Below are 25,188 nucleotides of genomic sequence, written 5' to 3' on the forward strand. Positions count from 1 at the left end.
GGAGTGGCTCCTCCCTAAAGTCTAAACACAATAAAAATGATGCATGTTAACTTTAAAAAGAATTATTTTTGGAAAAAAAACAAAAAACAGAAAAGGAAAGATTGGAGAGAGAGAGAAAAAAAAAAGGCAAGAGTACAAAAACGAGTTTTGGGTAGTATATCAGATAATCTTCCCTTTTGTAAGATCGAGATGAGTAGAAATATATTCTCCTGAGGGAAGTCTTTCTTTGAGGTAGGAAATTCCTCAGACATCTCCCTTACTCCAAATATTACCTCTTTTAGTTACAGGGAGTCCCTCACAAGACAGATTTTCTAAGGCAATCCCATTGCTCTGCAGTATAATTTCAAAAGTATTTTCTTACTGAAAACAAAATTTGCCCTTTTGTTTATAAGAATCTTCCCCTTGGAACACAGCCTCGGAGTTGTAAATCAAAACTACATGTTTACCTTATCGTAGATTACTTTCTCTGATTCAGAAGTTTTGATCTTTGTGAAGTTGATCTTCAAAGAGCCAGATCAGCCACCTGGGTTCAGTGTTGTCCGCCTCACTGGCTGGACTGGAGAGATTGCAGTGAACTGTGTTTATTGACTTGGCCAGATCGTTGCCTTCTGGGCAGAGGGCGAGGAGAGCAGCAGAGAATCTGGAAATAAGACCATCCGCCTCTCACAGTGGACTTGGAGAGACCCACTTACCTAACCCCTCCTCCTCCTTTTGGGTACCTGGCAGGGGCCACTGCTTCGGGAGTAGGCAAAGAACACGACAAGGTGGAAGGTGGAAAGTCTCCCTTGGTTCCAAGGAGCAGAGAAATATTGAGCCCATCTGGGAAAGAGAATTTATCACAAGTAGAAAACTGGAACCAGAGAGCTGATCAGGGGTCGAGGCAGTGCGAGGGACCGGCTGTTTCCTTGGTCTTTCCCATGGTATGGATCTTCTCCCTCTTGTGCTCTTTCTGCCTTTCTTCTAAGCTATGTCTGGTTTGTTTTTCTCTATGTATTAATGGGCCAATTCTTCAATCCAAATGCCAGGAAAGAGCTAGTCCAAATGACTTTGCTTAATCACATTGTCCTTTTGGGCAGTACTCTTGGCCCAAGGCACCTTCATGAGCCATTAGCTAGCTGATGGACAGGCTGCCTCAGGCTAGTGCCTACCTCTAGTCCCCTCAGTGATCACTGATGCACAGACATCAGCCTAATCTGACTTTCCTGATCTGAGGGGCTGTCGTCAGGGCAGTGTATGCTAGAAGCAAGTGTCAGATAACACAGTCTCTGGAACTTGCATTTAGACCAGGTCCCAGTGCCATCACATGCCCACTTTGCTGGACCAGATTTGCACTCAGATTTCCTTTTCTGTAAATAGGGAATAAAAATGAAGCCTATTTCACAGGATTGTGATGAAACTTGAGCAGGCTAACGTATAGGTGAAAGGGCTTATTAAATTATTAAATATTATACTCATGACATTATTATCAGAAAGAGATCATCTCAAGCCATGGTGACCCATTTTGGCTTCATCTATAAAGAGAACAGTGACAGGAAGCATGTAAGGAGTGTGGGGGTAGGGATGGACAGGAATGCCCGGTGACCCTGAGTTAAGAGGTATCCAGTCCTGGTAGCCACAGTCCTGGTCCTCAGGGTCTAACAAGGCTCTCGGTGCTTGGTATATGTGTGTTTGTAAACGCACATGCACACACTTATGTGTGTGTGTGTGTGTGTGTGTGTGTGTGTGTGTAAAACGATGGACAGAGAATAGAGAACACTCTGAATTTTAAAAATTTATTTACTTGAGAAAGAGAAAGAAAGAACACAAGCAGGGGGAGCAGCAGTCAGGGAGAGAGGGAGAAGCAGGCTTCCTGCTAAGGAATGTGGGACTTGATTCCAGGATTCCCGGATCATCACCTGAGCCGAAGGCAACACTTAACCAACTGAGCCTCTCAGGTGCCCCTAGAAAACCCTCCTCTATCTCTTCAGAGTCTCTCTTCCCCTTTACTGATGGTCCCTCTCCCTTTTTAAAAACATATTTTATTTTTAAGTCATTTCTACACACAATGTGGGGCTCCAACCCACACCCCTAAGATCAAGAGTCGCACATTTCAATAACTGAGCTGGCCAGGCACCCTCTAATGGTCCCTTTTTGCCACTAATCTTTCCAAATTTCTTTAAATACCAGGAATAAAGTAAACAGGAAATAAAAATATCAGAGCTGAAAAGAGAGAGGTGACAGTCAATAGGCAGAAGTCATATGATACTGGGTGTGAGTTCCCCAGGAGGGCTGGGAGGTTCAGCCCATAGAACTGGGGAATTCTGGCTCATAACCAAACATCCTGTAGATGCCAGTAAGTCTCAAGCTCTTTGTATGAAGAGTGGTCCTAACCTTGGCCAGAGCTGCATCTGGGCACCCCCGGAACTCCCTGATTCACGCCAAGGTAGCTGAATGAGGGTGTGGTCCTGCCAAGTCCAGTGGCTTTACATGCTGAGCTCCCCAGACCCCTCCTTAAAGCACGGGAGGGAAGGTGGGGGTGGGGAGACCTGCAACTGCCTGCCAAGATCCTTCTTTAGCAGAGCTCCTCTCCTGGATTGGAAACCTTGGCCCTGTTCAAGTAGGCTCTGGTTGCACACATTCAGGCTGTCACATAAAAATGTACTGAAGCATATAGGAAAAATGTAAAATTTCTTCATAAAAACAAAGCTTTCCAAAACACACTGCAAGCTGGAATGTTTTGGTCCAGCAGACTATCTACTGAATTCTGCTGGCTGAGATGGGCCAGGGACAGGCCTCATGAGGGAGGAAGATTAAATAGCGGAGCAGGAAAAGTGGGAGCAAAGTTTGGATATGTTCCTCTGAGAAGCACACAGGAAGGGCAAACAAGGGGAGATAGGGAAGTGAGGAAAGAGATGAATCATTCTCCTCTATATTTGGCTAATTCCCTCATTGGCATTGGCAGATCTGACTGCCAAATCGAAGTCCTGGGGTCCTTGTTTTCTTCTCCTGGGGCTTTCTGTTCTATGTTAATTAGGACATTGGAGAAATTGTCATGATAATTATAGTGTCTAGACTTGGGAAACTATGGGAAGCAGTAAGTGAATATTTAATTGCAGAGTTGAGAAGACACGTGTAGACAACAGTATTTTAAAAGTCTCTTCTGAGAACAATGCCGCACGGAGCTATATTTCTTGGGATTGCTCTGACGTTGCCTGTTATGTAAGGGGAATCTTGGATGTTTCATCTGAGCATCTAGGGTTGTCAAAATTTTCATTTCTTCAAGAAGATTCCAAGGATCTGCGAAGAAAGCTGTGCTGTAGAGCTCTGATCTTTATCAGTTTTACCTTCAGAGAGTATCGTCATAAGGGGTGGTGGAGACAGATGTTCTAGTTTGTTGCCCAGACTGGAAGATGTTGACTGATCCTCTTGGAAAGATAGGTCAAGTAATTAGGATGGGAACCTCCCACCTTGCTGCATTTGGTAATCATATTTTCCCTTCCACAGAGTCAATGACACACTTTCTTTAGCTGGTTGGTGGAAGCATGGAACAGAATGTTTTCCTTCTCAATATACAGTTAATCCATGCTTATTGTTATCTAGTTAGAAATCCCCATTATTCAGCATTTCCCCACTGGGAGAGGACAAAATGATTGGTGTTCCTAATGATGCCTGGAAGGTTCCTGGCTATCTCCAGCTGCCTTTTATTTTTCCGGATGGAAATATCATTACTGTTTCTGCTGATTATGCATGTAAAACTGGCTTATTGTAAAGATTCAACATTGAAAAATGAGAAAGTGGAAAACCCCTTTGTAAATGCCTCACCCATGGTTAATCCCCCAGGTAAACACTCCATAGACTAGTATAGGTCCCTTGAGAATTTTCATGCATATAAATAGGCACATGTATAAAGAATATATTTATGCAAATAAGATTGTATTATGCATACTGTTGAGTAAACTACCTTCTTATTTTATGTGTCATAAACAACTATATTAAAACATGTAGAACTACTTCAGTTTTTTTTTTTTTTAGAGTGGGGAGGGAGGGGAATCCCAAGCAGTCTCTATGCCCAGCACGGAACCTGATGTAGGGCTTGATCTCACAACCCTGAGATCATGACCTGAACTGAAATCAAGAGTGGGACGGTAAACTGACTGAGCCACCCAGGCACCCCTTTAATCTTTTTAATGGTTTCACAGCATTAAGTAGTACAGATTCATCATCATTGATACCTTTAAAGATTTTATTTATTTACTTGAGAGAGAGAGAGAGAGTGCATAAAGGAAGAGAGAGAAGCAAACCCCCAGTGAGCAGGGAGCCCTGTGTGGGACTTGATCCCAGGATCCTTGGATCATTACCTGAGCCCAAGGTAGACACTTAACCCACTGAGCCACCCAGGTACCCCACCACCATTATTGATTTTACTCTGTATCTGTTAGTGAATACTTAGGTTGCTCCCTATTCATTGCTATTAGAACTAATTCTGCAATAACATTTTAGCAGTTCTTTGATTAATTTTTTAAAAATATTTATTTATTTATTTTAGAGAGAGAGAGCAAGCAGGGGAGACAGAGGGAGAGGGAGAGAGAATCTCAAGTAGACTCTATGCTGGATATAGACCCTGACACAGGCCCAATTTCATGATGCTGAGATCACGACCTGAGCCTAAACCAGGAGTCAGATGCCTAACCAACTGTACCACCCAGGTGCCCCTCTGATGATTTTTTTTTAAGATTTTATTTAAATAAAATAAGGAGAGAGGAGAGAGAGGAGGAAGCAGGCTCCCCGCTGAGCAGAGAGCCCGATGCGGGGCTCAATCCCAGGACCCTGGGATCATGACCTGAGCCGAAGGCAGAGGCTTTAACCCAGGCACCCCCACTCTGATGATTTTTTAAAGATCAACTATATTGGGACACCTGGGTGGCTCAGTGGGTTAAGCTTCTGCCTTCAGCTTGGGTCATAATCTCGGGGTCCTGGGATAGAGCCCTGCATTGGGCTCTCTGCTCAGGGAAGAGCCTGCTTCCCCCCTCTTTTCTCTGGATTGCCTACTTGTGATCTCTTTCTGTCAAATAAATACATAAATAAAATCTTTTAAAAAAAGCAACTGTATTAGTGCTTCTTTTTAAAGTTAACTTAATTGAAATATAGTTTAATACGATGAAACAAACTCATTATACGTGTACACTTCCATGAATTTTGACATGAGTATCCACCCATGTAACCCATATCACAGCTAAGGGGATACAGTGTTTCCATCACCTCCACAATTTCCTCCTGCCCTCTTGAAGTCACCCCTCTCCTGGCCCCAGGCAACTGTTGGTTTGCTTTCTGTTACTATAGAGTAGTTTACATTTTCTATAATTTCATGTAAGTGGAATTAGATAGAGTGTACTCCCTTGAGTTTGTCTTCTTCCACTTCACATAATGTTTTTGAAATTCATCCACATAGTTGCCTGCATCAGTGGTTCATGTTCATTTCCAAGTATGGCTGAGTCCTAGTCCATTGTGTGGGTTTATGAATAGAGTTGCTATGAACGTTTGTGTAGAAGCCTTTGTGTAGACATATGTTTTTATTTCTGTTGTATATGAACTTTATAAGAATCCACCAGACTGTTTTCCAAAGTAGTTTGCACCAGTTTACATTCCTACTGGCTGTGTGGCCAAGTTCCAGCTACTCTACATTTTTCTCAATATTTGACATGTTTGTCTTTCTAAGTAGAGCCATTGTATTGGCTGCATAACAGTACACCATTATCACTTTAATTTCTATTTTCCCAGTGATGAATGGTGTGGAGAATCTTTTCATAAGCTTTTGGCCATTTGTATATCTTATTTTAGGAGGCACCTGATGAAATATGTTGCCCATTTTTAAAAAATCAGGTTGTCTGGGGCGCCTGGGTGGCTCAGTGGGTTAAGCCGCTGCCTTCGGCTCGGGTCATGATCTCAGGGTGCTGGGATCGGGTCCTGCGTCGGGCTCTCTGCTCAGCGGGGAGCCTGCTTCCTCCTCTCTCTCTGCCTGCCTCTCTGCCTGCTTGTGATCTCTGTCTGTCAAATAAAGAAATAAAATCTTAAAAAAAAAAAATCAGGTTGTCTTCTTATTACTGCATTATAAGAGTCTGTTATATTCTAGATACATCTCCTTTGTCAGATGTGTGCATTGCAAATATATTCTCCCAATCTGTGACTTGCTGTTTTTTTTCTTAATAGTATTTTCCAAAGAGCAAAATATTGAAATTTTAATAAAGTCCATGAATTATTTTTTGAAATGTAAAAAAAAAAAAAACCCCACAACCCCACAAAAAAGAATGAGATTAAATAGTGGTTAGTGCAGTTTTTGTACCAAGCCCATAAAATATTTCAATTCCTTGGTAATTGTCAACTGTGTGTTAATTACAGTATTGGATTAAACAAAGCATCCCTTTTCTTTATTGCCTTGGCTAACAGAATTCACTATACTTATGTGTCCTCATGCAGTGACTCTGAAAGTCATCTTAAGCCCCTTCCCCCTTTTAAAGAAACTTAATTGGGAAATATAGAGAAAAAAGAATACATCAGATCTCTGCTGACCATTTATAACAAAATACCTTTTCTCTAAATGAGCACTCTATAAAAGTCTGTCAAGAGTTATAATGAAAGCCTGTATCAAGTGCTTACTACTATCAGGCAGTATGTGCTCAATGGATTCTTTCATTTAGTTCTTACAACAATGACCCTAAGAATGGGTCTCCATTCTTATTTCCACTTTTGTTGTTGGTGGTGTTATTTCCACTTTATAAAGAAACTTTTCAAGTTCACTGAACTGAACGGAGAGCTAGGATCTAAACTCCAGCTATAGATGTGTCTATATGTTTTATTTTTTTAACTGACTGAGCCACCCAGTCAGTTAAATGTATTATTTAATTGGCTTCTCTCTAGCAACTTAAATTATTATGCTTTATTTTTTTTTAATAACTTATTTATTTCAGAGAGGGTGAGAGGGGCAGTGGAAGAGAGAGGCTTAAGCAGACTCTGCACTGAGCACAGAGCCTGACTCAGGGGTCGATCCCACAACCCTGATACCAGGAGCTGAGCTGAGACCAAGAGTCCGAAGCTTAACTGTACCACCCAGTGTCCCTGTGCCTGTGTGTTTTAATTACCACCCGCCCTTTACTCATTCTATAAGTTTTCTTTGGTGCATTGAAAGAGATGCATTATGTGTAGATTGTAACTTAGCAGTGTAACTCAATTGTTGTACTCTAAGATTATTTACTACCCAATCTGTATTCTGATTTCCCCCAGTCTCCCAACATGTCCCCCAATATATTTTAACACCAATATTTAATCCTTATTAATAGCATGTTTGATGCTATTTATAGGCCAATAATAACCAGCCATTATATCCCAACCATATATTTTTATTTTTAAATAGCATTTATAGGGCTGCCTCCTCACTCTTATTTAGGCATTTGATTTTAAGGGTAAACTTTTTTGAGATTTTAATATTTCATTTCAACTGCAAAAAGAATTTTTCCAATGTAGAGACTTCATTTTTAAACTCATACTTGCCACTATTCTTAAGTAAAAAATTCAAAGATTCTGGTATTGAATCTTCTAACTCTCTGACAAGGTAGAACTCAAAGAACAAGACTCTGGAAGGCTAGAGAGAAGTTGCTAAGGGAGACGAAGGCTGTCTCTCATAAATAAGAAATTTTGCTGAGTCACAGCTGTCCTTCTGCATTTTCAGAAAAAAATAATGCAAATTAGTGGAGCCATGTAGTCGTGAGGTCTCTGTGCCTCACAGAGCTGACTTCTGGGAAGGGGTGGTGCATTTTCAACATGGGGCTGGGAGGGGTGGTAGAGCATGTTAGCGCCATGAGCATTGTTGATTGAATATGGCAGTTATTAGGCTCTGCAGTTGCATATTCTAACGGTTGTCCTGGGGGGGAAATGTCTAAGCAGAGTTGCAGAAGCCAACTCTAGGACATGCAGTAGTCCCTCTTCCTTGTTACTCTGTGCTTTAAAAATTAAATAAAGTCAAGCGTACCATGAACATTTCCTTTCTCCTTTTCAGTTTCCTGAAGCAAAAAACAACACAGAAATTAAGGGGTTTGGAAAAAATTCCGCTGTCTTACATTAATTACAGAACTAAATATCACAAAATTATGACCTTTCTTCCCTTAATAATGTGTAACAGTGGGAATATTTAAGTCATAAAACAATTTGGGGAGAATGGTATTCTGTGCAAAGGACATCTACTACGTTCTGTAAGAGCATCATTCATTTCCAGGTTTGGGGCACATATTTTGTCAAAAAACTAGAGCCAAACCTACCTCTCCCAGGCAGTTTTGGAGAAAGAGAGGGAGTACAGGGAGAAGAGTGAGTTCCCAGAGTTAGGAATTTTGTCCACTGATGGCAGCCAGGCAAGTAGATCCCTGGAAAAAAACAGTACAGACCCCTTCCCGGCTACAGCTGTCTTATCCTCCTACTCCATCCTGCCCTTGGCTCCACACCTCTTTTTAGAGTTCCTGCAAGGATGTGGTTGGAGGGGAGGAAATTGCAGAGAAGCGAGTGGAAAAGAGCTCTTCAACACTCAGCATGAGGTGTGGGTAAGAAATCTCCTTGGGTTGACCTTACCCATTTTCTAGTCTTCTTACTTCCACTTGTTAGCTAAGTGACCTTAGAGAAGTACTCCCTTGTCCTCATCTGAAAAGTCAAAGGTTGGGATTAGAGCTAGATGATCTTCGAATGCCTTTTAACACCTGACAACTGGGGCTCTCTTCTGTAATTCTTTGGGACGGCTTGAACTTTCTTCATCCAAGACAATGCAAAGCAGCTTGTGCTTTTCATAAGGATCTGTTTTAAAAGATCCAGGTACTTTCCTTTTAAAACAACTTACTTTTCTAACTCCTAGGTTTCTTTATTATTTTTTTTTTTAAGATTTTATTTATTTGACAGAGAGAGATCACAAGTAGGCAGAGAGGCAGGCAGAGAGAGAGGAAGGGAAGCAGGCTCCCCGCTGAGCAGAGAGCCCGACGCGGGACTCGATCCCAGGACCCTGAGATCATGACCTGAGCCAAAGGCAGTGGCTTAACCCACTGAGCCACCCATGCGCCCCCATAGGTTTCTTTAAAAACAAGTATAGGGACTGATTGGTCAGAATAATGTGCTTCTAGGAATATCCAATGGTAGGAAGGTCATTGATTGATCAAATACACTCTTGCTTTCTCCTTAAGGACTGCATATTGGCCAGAGTATGACTCCATATATTTTTCCTCCCTTCCTTCCCTCCTTCCTTTCTTTTTAATAGGCTTTAATCCACTTTCTTTTTCTTTTCTTCTCTTTTTTTTTAAGGTTTATTTATTAGAGAGATCACAAGCAAGGGGGAGGGATAGAGGTACAAACAGATTCCCCGCCGAGTAGGGAGCCCGATGCAGGGTTCAGTCCCAGGGTCCTGGAATCCTGACCTGAGCCGAAGGCAGATGCTTAACTGACAGAGCCACCCATGCACCCACCTTATTTTTCCTGTATAAAACTGTGGTGGCCACAGTGGGAGCCAGGGTCCTCTGCACAGACTCTGGTGTGGTTCTCTACAAGATGGTATGTGAATTCCTGATAGGGAGACTTGGTGCATACAGTCTCTTTCCAGAGGTCAGGGGTGAGATACCTGTAGGTCTTAGAAATGGCATAAAAATGACCTCGGCCAAGTTGCCCAGGGTGGGCATGCAGCCCCTGGCCGGGGTGTAGCAGTTGTTACTACTGGCCATTGTCGGAAGCTTCTTGGTCACAGGAGCTGAGGCAACCCCTCTGGGGGCAGGGATAAGGTCCACGAGCACAGAGCCATAGCAGCAGGTCCCCTTGTATGGGACAGCATGGGCCTTGCCAACCTTGTTCCCCCCATGTGTGGGACAGTGTTGACCTGTGATGGATGGCCCCACGGATGGCAGTGGGGTTCTCTACCTCCTCAGAGAACTTAACACCCTGAGGTATCTATTGTGATCTTCAATGGCAACAAATGCCTTGAACCCAGTCCGCTGGCCCACACAAGGCTGCTTCCGCACAGGCATCATCTTCAAAACCCTGTCCTCGAGGGATCCTCTCAGGAAAAAAGTCAGTGTTCTCAGATTCCTTGATGAGTAAGAAGAAGAGGTAGATCTCCTCTAAGAACTTGATCTTCATGTCCTTGGCTCAGTGGTCCAGCTCAGTGACAGTGATCCTTTCCTTGTCCTCAGTCTTGACTTTGCCAGCTCTGTAGCCCTGGCCTCATTACCCCACACCCACCCCTGCAACACCATGTATCCATTTGGTGTTTTCTCTGCAAGGAAGCTACTTTCCTTTCTTTAAGCCTGATCTCAGCTAGCTCACTCTTCATCAGGACTGAGGATGGAGCTGTACAAAAGGTGAAGTAAGCTTCTCTTTCAAGACAGGAGAGTGAGCCTATGTGCATTACCTCCCTGCTAAGACTCCCCTGGAATAAAAATAAACAGGTATGGAGAAAAGTGTGTGAGGGGAAAGGATAGAAGCCAATGGAGTGGAGATTTAAAAAAAAAAATGTCTGAAAGATAAAAAGCGAAAAGGGAGGATTATGGTTGGATTAGGCAGAAAGTACCACAGGCTAGAATATACAAGGTAAAATGGCAATTAGAAACTTGAGAAAAAGCAAATTCTGAACAATGAAGTCACAGGCCACACATGACGCAAACTACATCTAGGCATGAATATAAGCAGTTAACAGAGTGTAAGAAAAGGCAATCCATTTGACCTTGATGCTAGAAATAGCCTAATTTGAGAGACCAAGGGGTTATAACACTGGGTTCGTGGAAAATGTCATCCTAGTATATTAATGTTGAACAATGTTCCCATTGATCATAAAATATATACAGCATATTGGCTTATTTCCATTATTTTATATTTTAATAAATTTTATCTTTTAAAACAGTTTTAGATTTACAGAAAGATATAAAGCTAGCAGAGAGTTTTCCTATTATTAACATCTTAAAGATTTTTTTTATTGATTTATTTGACAGACAGAGATCACAAGTAGGCAGAGAAGCAGGCAGAGAGAGGGGGGGAAACAGCAGAGAGCCCGACGCAGGGCTTGATTCCAGGACCTCAAGATCATGAGCTGAGCGGAAGGCAGAGATTCAACTCCCTGAGCCACCCAGGCATCCCTATTATTGGCATCTTATGCAAGGATTATCCATTTGTTCTAATTAACAAATGAATATTGATACATTGTCATTTACTAAAGTTCATGTTTTATCAGATTTCTTTAGTTTTTCCCCAGTGTCTTCTATTCCTATTGCATTTAGTCATCCTGTCTCTTCAGGCTCTATTTGGCTATAATAGTTTTTCCGGCTCTCCTTGTTTCTGATGACCTTGATAGGCTGAGGAGTACTGGCCAGGTATTCTGTAGAATGTCCCTCATTTGGAATTTGTCTAATGTTTCCCTTATGATTAGATTGGGGTTGTGGGTTTTGCAGGGAACACCACAAAGGTCAGTCATTTTTGTCACATCAAACCAAGAGCACGCACTATCAACATGACTTATTGACTTAGCACTCTTACTGACCTTGACTGTGGCTGTGTTTGCCAGGTATTTCCAGTGTAAAGTTACCTGCTCCCCATTCACACTGTACTCTTTGGAAGAAAGTATATAGGCTTTTAACGTCTTTTTTTTCCCCCAAAGATTTTATTTATTTATCTGACAGAGAGAGAGAGAGAGAGAGAGCACAAGCAGGAGGAGCAGCAGGCCTCCCCACTGAGCAAGGAACCCAATGCTAGGCTCAGTCCCAGGACCCTCAGATCATGATCTGAGCTGAAGACAGACACTTAATTGACTGAGCCACCAAGGCACCCCTAAGCTTTTAACATCTAAAGTCAATCTGTAGACAAAGTAAAAAGAATATTTTGTGGTTGCAGTACAGAAGGTAAATATTAACAGTTTTGCTGGTGGTAAAGTGGTACTGACAACAATGAGAAGCAGAGGAGAAGTGGAGCCATGAGAAGGGGCACAATACCTTCCATTCATAGAAGAGGAAACGCACAGATACCCTATTAAAAGAGATAGAAATTTGAGTCCTCATTTGAAAACATGAAGATTTAGTTTTATTTTATTTTATTTTATTTTATTTTATTTTATTTTATTTATTTATTTGACAGAGAGAGATCACAAGTAGGCAGAGAGGCAGGCAGAGAGAGAGGAGGAAGCAGGCTCCCTGCTGAGCAGAGAGCCCGATGCGGGGCTTGATCCCAGGACCCTGAGATCATGACCCGAGCCGAAGGCAGCGGCTTAACCCACTGAGCCACCCAGGCACCCCTGAAAATTTAGTTTTAATAGACGAAATAAAAAGCTATTATTTCTATTGAAATTTGGAAGAGAAGGATAGTGTGAGATACATGCTTATTTTCAAACCGTGGAATCAATTGATATTCACTAAAGTTGGTAATGTAAGAGAGGTAATAGTACAGTGGAAGGAAATGCCACATGATCTTACCCCAGATGACACCAGAGTTTTCACCTGTAGAGGGGACCCAAGCTAAGCAAGGAGAAGAGGAAAGGCTGTTGCTTTTCATTGGAAGTTCTTTTATACTGTTACATTTGTTACCCTGTGCACAAATCGTTTGCTTTAAAACCAGACATGATGTTTAAGGGGATGCCGGGACTTGTACTAGATCTCCTAGTATGACCCCTTTTGCTAACCCACCTTCGGTCATCCAAACCAAGCAGTTGTTCACAGAAACCACGCTACCAGGGTTTTGTTGTGGCAGGAACCTTACTTCTGAGAAAGTAAAAGGGTAATCTTCTTAGGTCTTTGATTTGTAGGAGAGGCATTACCTTAAAAAACAACAACAACAACAACAACAACAACAGCAAAACAAAACAAAAAACCTCCTTTTGTTTCCCTTGAAATAAAGACTAGGAAGATTTCAGTTGCAAAAGAGAAATTGGCTTTAAGATGCATCAACTGTCTCTGGTTGAAAAGTATTGGCAGTCAGTGGAAATCCTCTGTGTTTCCTGTGTTTAGCATTTATACAACCTGTTTCAGTTTAAAAGCCCTTTACTGTCATTAGTTAATTACCTCCCAAGGGCTGCAGGGTAGTTATAGGGAATACTGGAACCAAGCCAGCTTTTAGAGCTCTTGGATGTACAAGTGTCTGTACCAGCCCAATTCAGATGTAGTTGTTACACCATTTCTACACATGGATCGATTGGTTAATGTGTGGCTATTCAATCTCTAAAGTTCCATCTCTAAACTTGACATCTTCTCAATAAGTACAAGTTACGGAAACAGAAGAGAACTTATTCCAATAGCATCTCTTGTAAGTATTTTGAAAATCAACAGTGGTAATGGTTTTAGTTTTATCATTTAATAAGATTCTCCAAAGTGAAGCCCAAGTACTGGCACTTATTAAAAGTGCCCTGGATGATTCTAGAGTAGAGCCAGGCTTGAGAACCACTGACTTAAATGGCCAATCAAAGTGCCTTCCCTTATCCCCAACAATAATTTTATCTACAAGGAAAATGAAATACAATATTTGGCTAAGGAGAACTAATTGAAATAGATGTTACATCTTGTATTATATCAAATACATATTTTACATTATAAAAGTGCTAAAGAATCTCTCTCCCTCTCTGCCCCTCCACCTCCCCATCAATAAATAAATAAATAAATGATTTTTTAAAAAGGTGCTAAAGAAATTTGGAGAACATAGAAGAGTAAGTATGTAAAAATGGAACACAGAAAGAATCACTGTTCATGTTTTACATTTTTCTTTCTGTTTTATCTCTATGCTTTGTCTTTTAAAAAATTATTGGTATTGCTGGGGCACCTGGGTGGCTCAGTGGGTTAAGCTTCTGCCTTTGGCTTGGGCTGTGATCTTGGGGTCCTGGGATCAAGCCCCACGTTGGGCTCTCTGTTTGGTGGGGAGCCTGCCCCGCCCCCCGCCTACTTGTGATCTCTGTCAAATAGATAAATAAATAAAATCTTAAAAAATTAAAAAATTTATTGGCATTGCTGTTATCAGATTCCATAAAAATTTTTGCATCTTGTTTTTCAAGTTTGCCATCATAATAAGCATTTTCCACTGTTCTGTGCCTTAAAAGATCATCTCTAAAGACAAAATCTACTGAAATGAGGCAAACAGGGGGATTTATAACCACAATTGACCCAAAATAGAAATTCGGGTACTTTCAAAGAGGCTCCCAGGCATATTCTCTACCCCATGTCTCTTTAGAACACTTCAGACCAGCAGGAACTAGATAGACACGTGCTCCGCTTCTGTTGTCAAACCTTGACTATATTTGGTGTGTGGTGCCCTCTACTGGGTGTCCTGGGACTGTGCCCTTTTTTTGCTGATAAACTGTTGGCTAAGGAAGGGGTTAGATTGTATGTGTACATGGCTGAATTTCGTTTGTTTTTATTTTTTATTTATATTTGTTTCCCTAATATAGAATTGAAGTTATTTAAATATAGGATCTGACTGCGGATCTGTTTTCTTTTTATTCCAACAACATTTTTTTTTTTTTATGATTTTATTTATCAGAGAGAGAGAGGGAGAGCAAGCACAGGCAGACAGAATGGCAGGCAGAGGCAGAGGGAGAAGCAGGCTCCCCGCTGAGCAAGGAGCCCGATGTGGGACTCGATCCCAGGACTCCGGGATCATGACCTGAGCCGAAGGCAGCTGCTTAACCAACTGAGCCACCCAGGTGTCCCATCCAACAACATTTTAAAGTCTACCATGTGCCAGGTATGGTGCTAGCACAAAGATGACATCTTCACCTTCAGGTGGCTCATAATCTAGTGGGAGAGTCACAGTCAGGTGGGATAACCTACTTACTGAGTCCTGGACAGTCCTATGGGAGAACTTGACTCCATGTAGATCCTGGCTCTCCTCTCTCCTCAATGAAGCACACAGCTTTGGGAGAGACACATGTACCAGAACCAGGAAGAAAGGGGACACCTTCCTAGCAGGGCAGATCCACCAAATCAATTCTGGCAATCAGTGGAGTTGACAGATGACACAGACAGCTTGCTTTACATTTACTTAGAAGATTAAAATTTATGGTGGGCTAAACACATTAAGAAGATAAAATGAATGACAATAACTCAGATATTTAATTGAGCCCCTAGAAGGGAATAAACCTAATTTTCATAGAAATGTATATTTTATATAATACATACCTAAGGAAGAAAGGTAACACTTACATTTTGAAGATTTTTTTTTTGTAAGATTTTATTTATTTATTTGAGAGACAGAGATCACAAGCAGACAGAGAGGCAGGTAGAGAGAGAGGAGGGAAGCAGGCTCCCCGCTGAGCAGAGAGCCTGATGTGGGGCTCTATCCCAGGACCCTGGGATCATAACCTGAGCCGAAGGCAAAGGCTTTAACCCACTGAGCTACCCAGGTGCCCCTGTATTTTACTTTTAATGGAGGGAAAGAGAGAGGTGGGGAAAGGAGTAGAAGGAAAGGGAAAGAATCTTAAGCAGGCTCTATGCCCAGAGTGGAGCCCAATATGGGGCTTGATCTCATGACCCTGAGATCATGACCTCAGCCGAAATCAAGAGTGGGTCCCTTGGGGCACCTGGGTGGCTCAGTGGGTTAAGCCTCTGCTTTCGGCTCAGGTCATGATCTCAGGGTCCTGGGATCGAGCCCCACATTGGGCTCTCTGCTCAGTGGAGAGCCTGCTTCCTCCTCTTTCTCTGCCTGCCTCTCTGCCTACTTGTGATCTCTCTTTCTCTCTGTCAAATAAATAAATAAAATCTTAAAAAAAAAAAAAAAGAAAAAAAGAAAGCACAGGACAAAGTGGGGAATCTCTAAAGCAGTCATGATCCCTTCTTTGCTGTATATTCTCTTTGACTGCGTTAGGTACTGTTACACAAGATGGTCTGAAGATTGGCAAAATCTCTCTTCTTTTTTACCTGAGCACCTTGATGATGACATTGGGTGTACAAGGTTGGCTCCATACAACAATAGACCTAAGCATGACTGTATAATATTTGTCAGGAATATAGAGACAACAATTGCTCATTGCACAGTCTTGGACAAGTAACTTAATTTTTCTCTTTAACTTCCTTCATTTGGAAAGGATATAATCTAGCTTATTGTAAGGAGGAGAACTAAGGCATGTAAAAGCTTCTATCAAAATATTTGGCACATAATAGCTGCTCAGCAGAGCATGATTGAGATGCATGTGTGTGCTCTGGAGCCAGGCTTCTTGCGTTTGAATCTTGGCTCTACTTTTTGTTTCAGTGGTGTGACCTTGGGCAAGTAACTTTACCTTTCTGGGTCTCAGTTTCCTTATCAGTAAAGTGGGTGACAGTACTACCTACATTTTGGGTAGATAAAATGAGTTAACACATGTAAAGTGCTTTGAAACATTTATTTATATATAGGGTTTAATAAAAGCTAATTATTATTTTAATTGCTATTCCTTTGAGCTTCGAGAGACACCTGCATCTTTTCGAAGTTGCGTATTAAAATCAGAGACATCATCTTGTCCTATGTATAAAACACAACCATTCAGTGCTATCCACACCAGCTGTTTTCAGCAGCTTTCTATTGCCATGGGCTCTGTAACCAGCTCTCCTTTGATAAGTCCCACAGTAGGAATTACTTTGTTTACTTAAATTTGGTTGCTTTACTTTAAGATGGTCATTTTCAGTTCTTGACCTCCCTGAGTATTTATGAATTCCCTAAAGAACATGGGGAGGAAGAAAGAGTTATTTGGAGCAAATCAGGAAAGCATCGTGAAATTAGGACTCCCCTTTGTCACCCCATAGTCACTTACTCTCCAAAATCATAAAATCATAGGATGCTGTGATTTTTTTTTTTTTTTTTCAGGTGAAGCTCTGGGCATTTAATTTCAGTCTCATTAGGGCTTTTCTTCAGTGGTGATTTTGTTGTCTCTCCTTAACACACAGTGCCAATGTGCTACCTATAGGTCACCTAAAAATGGTACAAAGGAGGGTCTCCGAAGAATCTGAATAAAGAGTTAGACAAGGTTATAACTAACTCACTACAAGAATCCAACTATGCTAATCGCTATTAAGGTGACATGGAGGGAAGGGGTTTAAAAAGAGGTCCCGTGACTATTGAACCTTGAAGAATGGCAGATGAGGAGAGGGACCGCAATAGAAATGGAGAGAACAAGGTGAGCAGGGGCTTGTGAAAATGCATGGCTTGTCTGGAGAGCAGCAGATGGTTCTGTGTTGCTGGAGCAGAAGGTGTGTGGGTGGGGGCTTAGGAGAGGAGGAACAGAGGCCCCTGTTTCCTCAGGGGGTCCACTTACCCAGTTCTCCGGTTCTAGGGAAGGAGGTGGTGGGGCTTCTCTGACAGCTCCCTCAGGATCAGGTCTTAGGGGTAGCTCCCCATCGCCTCCTTCTCTCTGCAGGCTTCTCTTGACCTCACACCACATATCCTTTTAACCGCTGCACTTAAAACAAAACAAAACAAAACATAGTCTCTTCTCTTTTCCAATAGGCTTTGCTGGCCTGGTGTTGACTAACCTGCCACCTATTGTGAAATGAATGGAAGATGTAAGGGCCTAAGACTTCGGCAAAACACTGGCCCCTCAGGATAAAAATCTAAGCCTAAGCAAGTGGGAACAAGCCCAGGAGCCTGGATAGTTTCTGGGGAATAAGAAAGAGATAACAACGAAGGAAGAAAATGATGTTTGGCACATGGTTGGTGCTCAATCAATATTTGTTCAATGCAGAAATTAAGGGATGACTTGATGGACTGTCAGGTATTGCAAGGTGTCTCAGGTCTTGTGGCATAACTCAGGTATTGCCACCTCTGTCAGAAACTTCCTATTTGGGAAAGAAGAAGGGTGGGGAGAAGATATCTGTGTATTCTGGCTCTCCAAGCATTTGTTCTGAGGCCAGATTTCTTCTGGAGTGAGGAGTTCCTTGACCAGCAGTTTTCTCTTTCAGAAAAGAAAGAAGTGTATGTATGTGTGTGTGTGTGCATGCGTGCATGCAAGCACATACAAATAATACACAAATACAAACGGTGACCCAATTATTTATTCCTTACATTCACGACAAGACCTGAATACCACAGGTTAGAAACCATCCCTTTGCCATGATGCCAAAAAAAAAAAAAAAAGTAAAAAACGTCAAGAGTGCTCACTTGGACTTGATAAACATATGTGCTCAGCACTTAGGATACAAAGATGACTTGGTTCTAAGCTCAAAGGGCTTTTAATGTGGATAGACATAAAGCCAAACAGAGTATTTAATGCAAGGGAGATAGTGTTCTATCAGCGCTTAGCCCAGGGCCTTGCTACTGCGAGTATGGTTGGACCAGCAGCAGCAGCAGCAGCATCTCCTGGGAAACCTGTGAGAAATGCAGACTCTTTGGCTCCAACCCAGACTGACTGAATGTGAATCTGAGTTTTAATGAGATTGCTAGGTGAGTCATTTAAGTACTGGCCTAGTGTGTGGGGATGGGATGTGGGAGCATTTCTTAGAGGAAGTAAATCCTGAGCTATGTTTTAAGAATGAGTAGGATTCACTGGGTGGTATAACAAGCAGCTAGAAAAGCGTAAGTAAAAGTTTAGGGGCATGAAGAAGCGTAGGGATGTTTGGGGACTTAAAATTGCTCACCAAAAAGGAGACAGTACGGGAGAGGAGGAGGGAGAAATGGAGGAAGATGGCCGCTTAGGCAGTGGCCAGATCCTGCTGCACGTGCTCTAGGTTTCAGAGCTTGGCCTTGGCCTAATCCATAATAAAGACCCATGATGATGACATGTTCAGATTTGTGTTTAGAACACTGCAGCCCTGAGAAGCCTGAGAAGGTCAAGGTCAATGGGCAGAAAAATGATTTAGGAAGCTACAGCAATAGTGTGGGAGGGAGAGAATCAGAGTTGTGCAGGTACTGTAGGTAGTGCTGTGGGAATGGAGAGAAGGGAACACGTTTAAGAAATTTTAAGAGGTAATAAGCAGATGAAAGACTTCAGTGTGGTTGGGGGAGGGAGGATGGGAGAAGCCTGTGTCTTGATGAGATGAATCGTGCAGGCTTCCGGCTAGGATTAGTGGGTGGTTGCTCAGGACACCACTAAAAGAGATGAAAGAATAGAGGAGGATGAACAGGTTTGAGAAGGAAAATTATGAGTTCAGTTTTCAACATGTTCAGCTCAGGTGAATAGAAAACATGTATAGGAGGGAGAAAAAAAAAAAAAAGAAGAGAATAAGGGTGGAGAACTGTGTGAATCAATTGGGGTGGAGAAGGAAAGTGGTGAGGAAGAAACAATGCCCTGTGAAGATTTGGGGCTATAGTAATGCACATAATGTATCTGCAATTTTGTTTTCCAGTCCTATTTCCACAGGCTGCTGTTATGGAACTTGGTTCCAGCAACTGATTGGACCCTAAAGAAGAGAAAATGGTTTTGATTCATGGTTTCCCATCTTGTGATCAACCCATTGTTGACACTATTTGCTCTACTACAAAAGGAAAAAAAAAAAAAGGAAAGAAAGAAAGAAAAGAAAAAAAAGGGGTGCCAGGGTGGTTGGGTCGTTCGGCATCTGCCTGGGATAGAGCCCACATCCGACTCCATCTTCAATGGAAGATCTGCTTCTCCCTCTCTCACTCCCCGGCTTGTGTTCCCCCTCCAGCTGCCTCTCTGTCAAAGAAATAAATAAAATCTTAAAAAAAAAAAAAAAAGAAAAGAAAGAAAAAAAATTAACCTGGAGTTAAGCTGCTGCAGAATCAGAACGAACATTTTTTTTTCCCATATTGCCCTGTGGGGTGAATAATTTGGCCCACTTCCCCAACACTACTTCCAAAGTGGCAGTAACACGATAGCAATATGTGTGAGGGTTTGTGCATGGTCATTCTTCAAGCTCTTGGCGACTTCTGTCACAAATCTTCCCTGTCATTGAAATTTTACAGCCCCTTTTTATTTTGCACCTTAAAATTCAGAAACTGGTAATAACTTGTCTTGGCTCATTCCCGTAATTATTTCCTATTCAGCAATCTGTTCTCCTCGGCTCACACAGTTGTCAAAATCGTCCCGGACTTATGCCTCTCCACAGCAAAAAGCCCGTTAAGTACTTGAACATTTTCCGCACAGTCGTCACCAGCCAATAAAAAGCAAAAGGTCGGCACGTGGTGTATTAGTTTGGGCAGGAGGAAGGTATTCCGATCCAATCCTTTCGCTCTTGCCAGGATCAAACATGGCGGGCCGCCGCCAGAATTTCCCGAACACCCAGTTCGCTTTCCCGTGACCCCAGTCAGTCTTCCGCGCTCCTCTTTCCACCTTCCTTCCTCCTCCGACGCTCGGAGAGGGTCAGCACCCCGGAGCGTAACAGCCGACCTGCTTCCCGCCCCCACCAGAGAGCCCGCCCACCAGCCCGCGCCAACCAATCGCAGGCCGCGCTGCTGCCGCTGGCAGCGCCGGCCGGCCCCGCCCCTCCGCCTCACTGTGGCCTGCGGCTCCCGGGCCGGTAGCGCCGCTTTCCGTCGCGCGGACTGGTGGTGTGGAACCGCGGGTCCCGGGTGTTCGCCGCCTGCCACAGTTCTGCCCAGCGCCGCCGAGCCGGTGAGCCCCGAGCCTCCGCCATGGACTTCGAGGACGGTAAGCAGAGCTTCTGGCTGGTCGCCGCGGCGGACGGGAGGCGGGGTGGCCGCCCCGGGGGTCTGTTTACGGTCTCAAGATGGCCGTGTGGGCTTTGTTCTGCGGGCCCGGAGGCCGCCCGCCCGCCGCGGGCCCAGTGCCCGGAATCGGCCTGTGTGGGGACCCGCGCGCCCTGTCGCGCCGGCCCGGCGCCCACTGCCGCCAGAGACCTGGGAGTTCCGTGCCGGCCTCGGTGCGGGGAAGGGCGCGCCCAAAGCGCCACGGCCTCCGGAGTGGGGCCCAGACTCGCGCCCCGGACTGGCCCCGGCCGCGGTGCGTGGAAATTGCCCCGGCGCCTCCAGTTCCTCGGTGTCGGGCGGAGAGGAGAGTGGGGCCTCCCCCGCCTCGTCTCGCGTCCGCCCCACGGGGCGGCGACCCAGCTCGTCCGTTTCGTAAATCCTCTACCCGGTGGCTTCTTAGCAATTTTCAGAGGCCCGATCGCAGTGAGGTTTCTTGGCTTCGTTTAAGCTGAGTTTAAAGGGCGTCTGTAAGTGACAAGTACAGGTAGATATCTGTACAGCATGGAAATAAGCTGTTCCCCTTTGGCAAGCTAGGATGTTTATCCACCAGAATTGCCTGGTCGTTAATCCCTAATCTGAAATACTTCTGTGAACCAAAGCATTTTTCTTCTGGATTGTGTATGGCTGGGACTTAAGTTAGTCAGAATTCTGGCCCAGCATCCCGTGCCCTTCAAATTCAGTTCTGTGCCCAGCCGCCTGGGTTAGACTTCCCGTTTAAATCAACTGTAATTCAGCAATGCCTTTCAGTCGTCTCTCACGCTGGTTCTGTAAACCATTTTCACGGGCTCACAAAGTAAAATGAATTTGGTCTTCACCTTGTCTTCGGAACTTGCCTAACTTTTATAGGAATCGGCGTCAGAATGCGTCCCTCATGACAGCATTAGGGAAGGGGAAGAAGGGTTTGAATGGTTAAACTGGACCTAATCCTGAGTAGCCAGACGTTTCTAATAAAACAGATCGACTAACTAGTTGTAAGTCACATACCCAGCCAAAACCCAATCTTCTTTAACATTGTAGTTCGTGTGATCTCAGCATGTGAGTCTGACTAGATGATCTTTTGATCTTTGATTTGATTTCATGCCACAAAGAATTAAAGCGGCCAAATCTAAGTATGTGAAAGGATACTAGAATAACCCTTTTCTGAATCCTTTTAAATTACTTTCAAATAGGAAGTTCAGCTCTTAAGAGTAGCACACTGATGTTTTTGTTTGTTTTGGTTAGACGCTGATTTTGATATAGATACCTTTAAACTATGAATATTTGAGTGCCAAAGCTAGGAATGAAACTTAAAAAAAAAAATACATGATTGTGTTTTCATGCCAAGGTTTAATGACACCCAAGGTACAGCAGCAGCCCCTAGTTGGGGGGAGGGAACAATGGGAGTGGTGTCACCCCGCCCCCACCCCCACCCCACCCCCACCCCCGCTGGAGAATCCATTTTCTGTAGAGAATTGAAAAACAATAAAACTTAGTATGTTTGCTTTTATTGTCACCATGTGCCCACAATTCCAAACAGTGTCAGTAATAAAATTATAAATAGTGTCAGTGAGAAAATACTCCCCCTCTCTCTTGCTTCCTCTTCGCCTATCCTGCTATATTTGGGAGTGGAATTTGACTAACAGTATATCTGAATCTAATCCTATGTAGTGTAGCTAGATTCTGTTGTAACCGAGTGATTACTATATTAATTTCCTTTCTTTTAGTATTTATGGTAAAATTAATTAAAGAATTTAATGATTATCAAGTCAGTTTTGACAGAAATTGCCAATATGGTTTTTGGTGATGCCACATCCTGGATAGATAGGCACAGATGTACATATGTGCATATGCATTCTGCAGTAAGATCTTGAAAACCTTAGAGAGCAAGTAGGTAAAAGAACTATATTAACTTTGAAAAAATTAAGTTACATAGAATCAATTCTCAGGTGGCCCTTTTTGCAATGGTTGATACATAATTTAATCTATCTGGCTTCCCTTTGTTACCCTGTATATATCAGTACTGGATTCCTCTTTTGGCAGTTATTATATATTGGGTTTTATAAGCTAATTTTTACATTATTGTAATTTGGATGATAAACCTGCCTCTTGGGGAGATAGTGAAGAGGAAAAGATCCTATGTTTTCCCATATAAAATATTTGTAATTATTTATACCCCATTTTTACAGATAAGTGAGTTAATGAGATTTTTAGAAATTGTGTTTGATTTGAATAGATGAGTATGTAATTTCAGATTTTTGCCAATATTGTACTAATTCCTTTCTGTTAAATGTGTCTTCATAGATTACACACACTCTGCTTGCAGAAATACTTATCAGGGCTTTAATGGTGAGTATCCTCTTTCGTTTGTTCTTAAATGTGTTAAGGGAATGCATTTCAGTTTTTCTCTACACACACACAAAGTAACAATATAAAAAGTCAGTTCTACCTTGTTTCAGTCATTGTGTTGTCTCTTGATGTATCACTGCTCTGTGTTAATGTTGTCATACTATGTATAGTATTTGAATTAGGGAATTTGGGATCAGAAAAAGTTAGGACTATTCAGATTAGTTTGACTCTTTGTTTTATTTGAATTATGATTTCTTTAATTTATTCCAAAAGGCCTTGACTGCATTCTGAATGATGAGTTACAAGAAACTAGCTGAGTTATTTTTGCCGAGGGAGAGGCTTTGGTATTGAATAATGTAGATTAAGTAGATTATTGGCTTGGTTTTACATTCCTTCTAATGTAATGCATTTTGACCTTGTTTTTGAGGTCATTTGCTTTAGTGTGTCAGAATGTGTTAGTATATAAAGAGCTGTCTAGAGGAGCACATAAAGAAGCCTGATTATTTATTGACTTGAGTGTGACGTTAGAATTGTGACTACAGAACTAGATAAAATCAGAAGAGGTATGCAGAATACAATTGGATGTTATTTTGATAGTTATTAAAGTTAAGACTCTGCCAGTCAGGATGATAACATAAAAGAATGTGGAACAATTCAGTGAGGTTAAAAAAGGACCCGAGAGTGGAAGTAAATAAATATCCTGATTGCCAGAAAATGGAAAATTCAACTGTTATACAGAATATAATATATTCATTAAATAAAACTGAAGCAAATGTATTCCTAAATAAAGCTGTGCCATTTTGTGAAAATAATTACTATCCAATTAATTTCTTTGTATCATCTCTCAGAGTTTAGAGAAACTTTATACTTGATGTGAGCTAGAAAGGCTCAAGATATGGGAAGGGGTTGGGATGTACTGAATGCTGGAGAATATAGTTTTGTTTTGTTTTGTTTTTTTAACTTTTATTTTTAAGTAATTTCTACATCTAGCCTGGGGCTGGAACTTACAGCCCGGAGATCAGGAGTTAAACCCTCTACCAACTGAACTGGTCAAGCTCCCCTGAAGAATATAGTTTCTTTCTTTGTTTTTTGTTTTTTTAAAGATTTTATTTATTCATTTGAGTGAGAGAGAGAGTATGCACAAGTCGGGGGAGAGGTAAAAGGAGAGGGAGAAGCAGACTCCCCACTGAGTTGGGAACCCAGTGGATTGGGAGGGGGCTCCATCCCAGGACCCAGAGATCAGGACTCAAGTTGAAAGCAGACGCTTAGCCCACTAAGCCACTCAGGTGCCGTTTTGAATAGGAGAGTGACATAATAATATTAGCAAAGGAAGTTTAATTTGTATCCATACTTGGGTAGGTTGAAAACTGGAAAGTTAGGAGTGCTTGACTGGTTCAGTCAGTCAGTAGAGCATGTGACTCTTGCTCATGGATTGTAGGTTCAAGCCCCACATTTGGTGTAGAGATTACTTAAAAATAAAACCTTAAAAAAAAACTAAAACAGAAAATTAGCTAAAAAACATTTCATAAATTTGGTTGTTAAGATTTAAAGACCCTGAACTTGGGAGATGACAAAATTAATTTTTTATTTAAAGATTTTATTTATTTACTTGAGGGAGAGAGCACAAGTAGGGGAGAGGGGCAGAAGGAGAGGGAGAAGCAGACTCCCCACTGAGCAGGGAGCCTGAGTTGGAGTTAGATCCCAGAACCTCAGGACAATGACCTGAGTCAAAGGCAGATGCTTAACTGACAGAGTCACCCAGGCACCCGACAATAATAATTTTTTAAAATATTAAGATGTTTCTAGAGAAAATTAGAGAACTTGTAAGCTGACTAGTAGTGAGTAGAAAATTGAGAAGGACGAATAAAAATGGGTCCAAGATTTTAAACTGGAGTGAGTAGGACTAATACTTTTACCAAAGAGAGATATTTGGAAAGATAGAAGGCTTCATTTTCTAGTAGTGTTTACCAAAGAGTTGGGACTTACTGTCTAAATGTAGGACTTTGAAATGCAGAATCATACCAGGCCAGAAGTTTGTTCTCTTAATGTACAGTCATCATGCTATGTACGTAATATCCCTGTAACTTACTTTTTTATAGCTGAATATTTGTACCTCTTGATTCCCTTTGCCCAATCCATCCTCCTCTTTATAACTACCAGTTTGTTCTTTATATCAATAAGCTTGTTTTTGTTTGTTTTGTTTGTTTAGATTCCACATACATGTGAAATCATACAGTCTTTGTTTTTCTTTGTAACTTATTTCACTTA

At 42.2% G+C, this 25,188-nt stretch overlaps 1 protein-coding gene and 1 pseudogene across 5 annotated transcripts in view; one reads left to right on the plus strand and one right to left on the minus strand.

Moving 5' to 3' along the window:
* Positions 1–471: 471 nt before the first annotated feature.
* LOC101674317 lies at positions 472–20,522 on the minus strand (annotated as a pseudogene).
* ZNF326 (zinc finger protein 326) overlaps positions 20,363–25,188 on the plus strand; it is a 37,906-nt gene continuing 33,080 nt past the window's right edge. For all 5 annotated transcript variants that reach the window (XR_006601812.1, XM_045064829.1, XM_045064830.1 and 2 more), the window contains exons 1-2: positions 20,363–20,536; positions 22,876–22,920. Coding sequence is in view for 4 of the 5 variants with exons in the window: in XM_045064829.1 (XP_044920764.1) it covers positions 20,521–20,536; positions 22,876–22,920 (61 nt within the window). In the remaining variant the exon portion in view is untranslated. The remainder of the gene's footprint in view (positions 20,537–22,875; positions 22,921–25,188) is intronic.

The sequence above is a fragment of the Mustela putorius genome, unplaced genomic scaffold (genome assembly GCF_011764305.1).
Source record: "Mustela putorius furo isolate JIRA1106 unplaced genomic scaffold, ASM1176430v1.1 tig00003853_pilon_pilon_pilon, whole genome shotgun sequence".
NCBI lineage: Eukaryota > Metazoa > Chordata > Mammalia > Carnivora > Mustelidae > Mustela > Mustela putorius.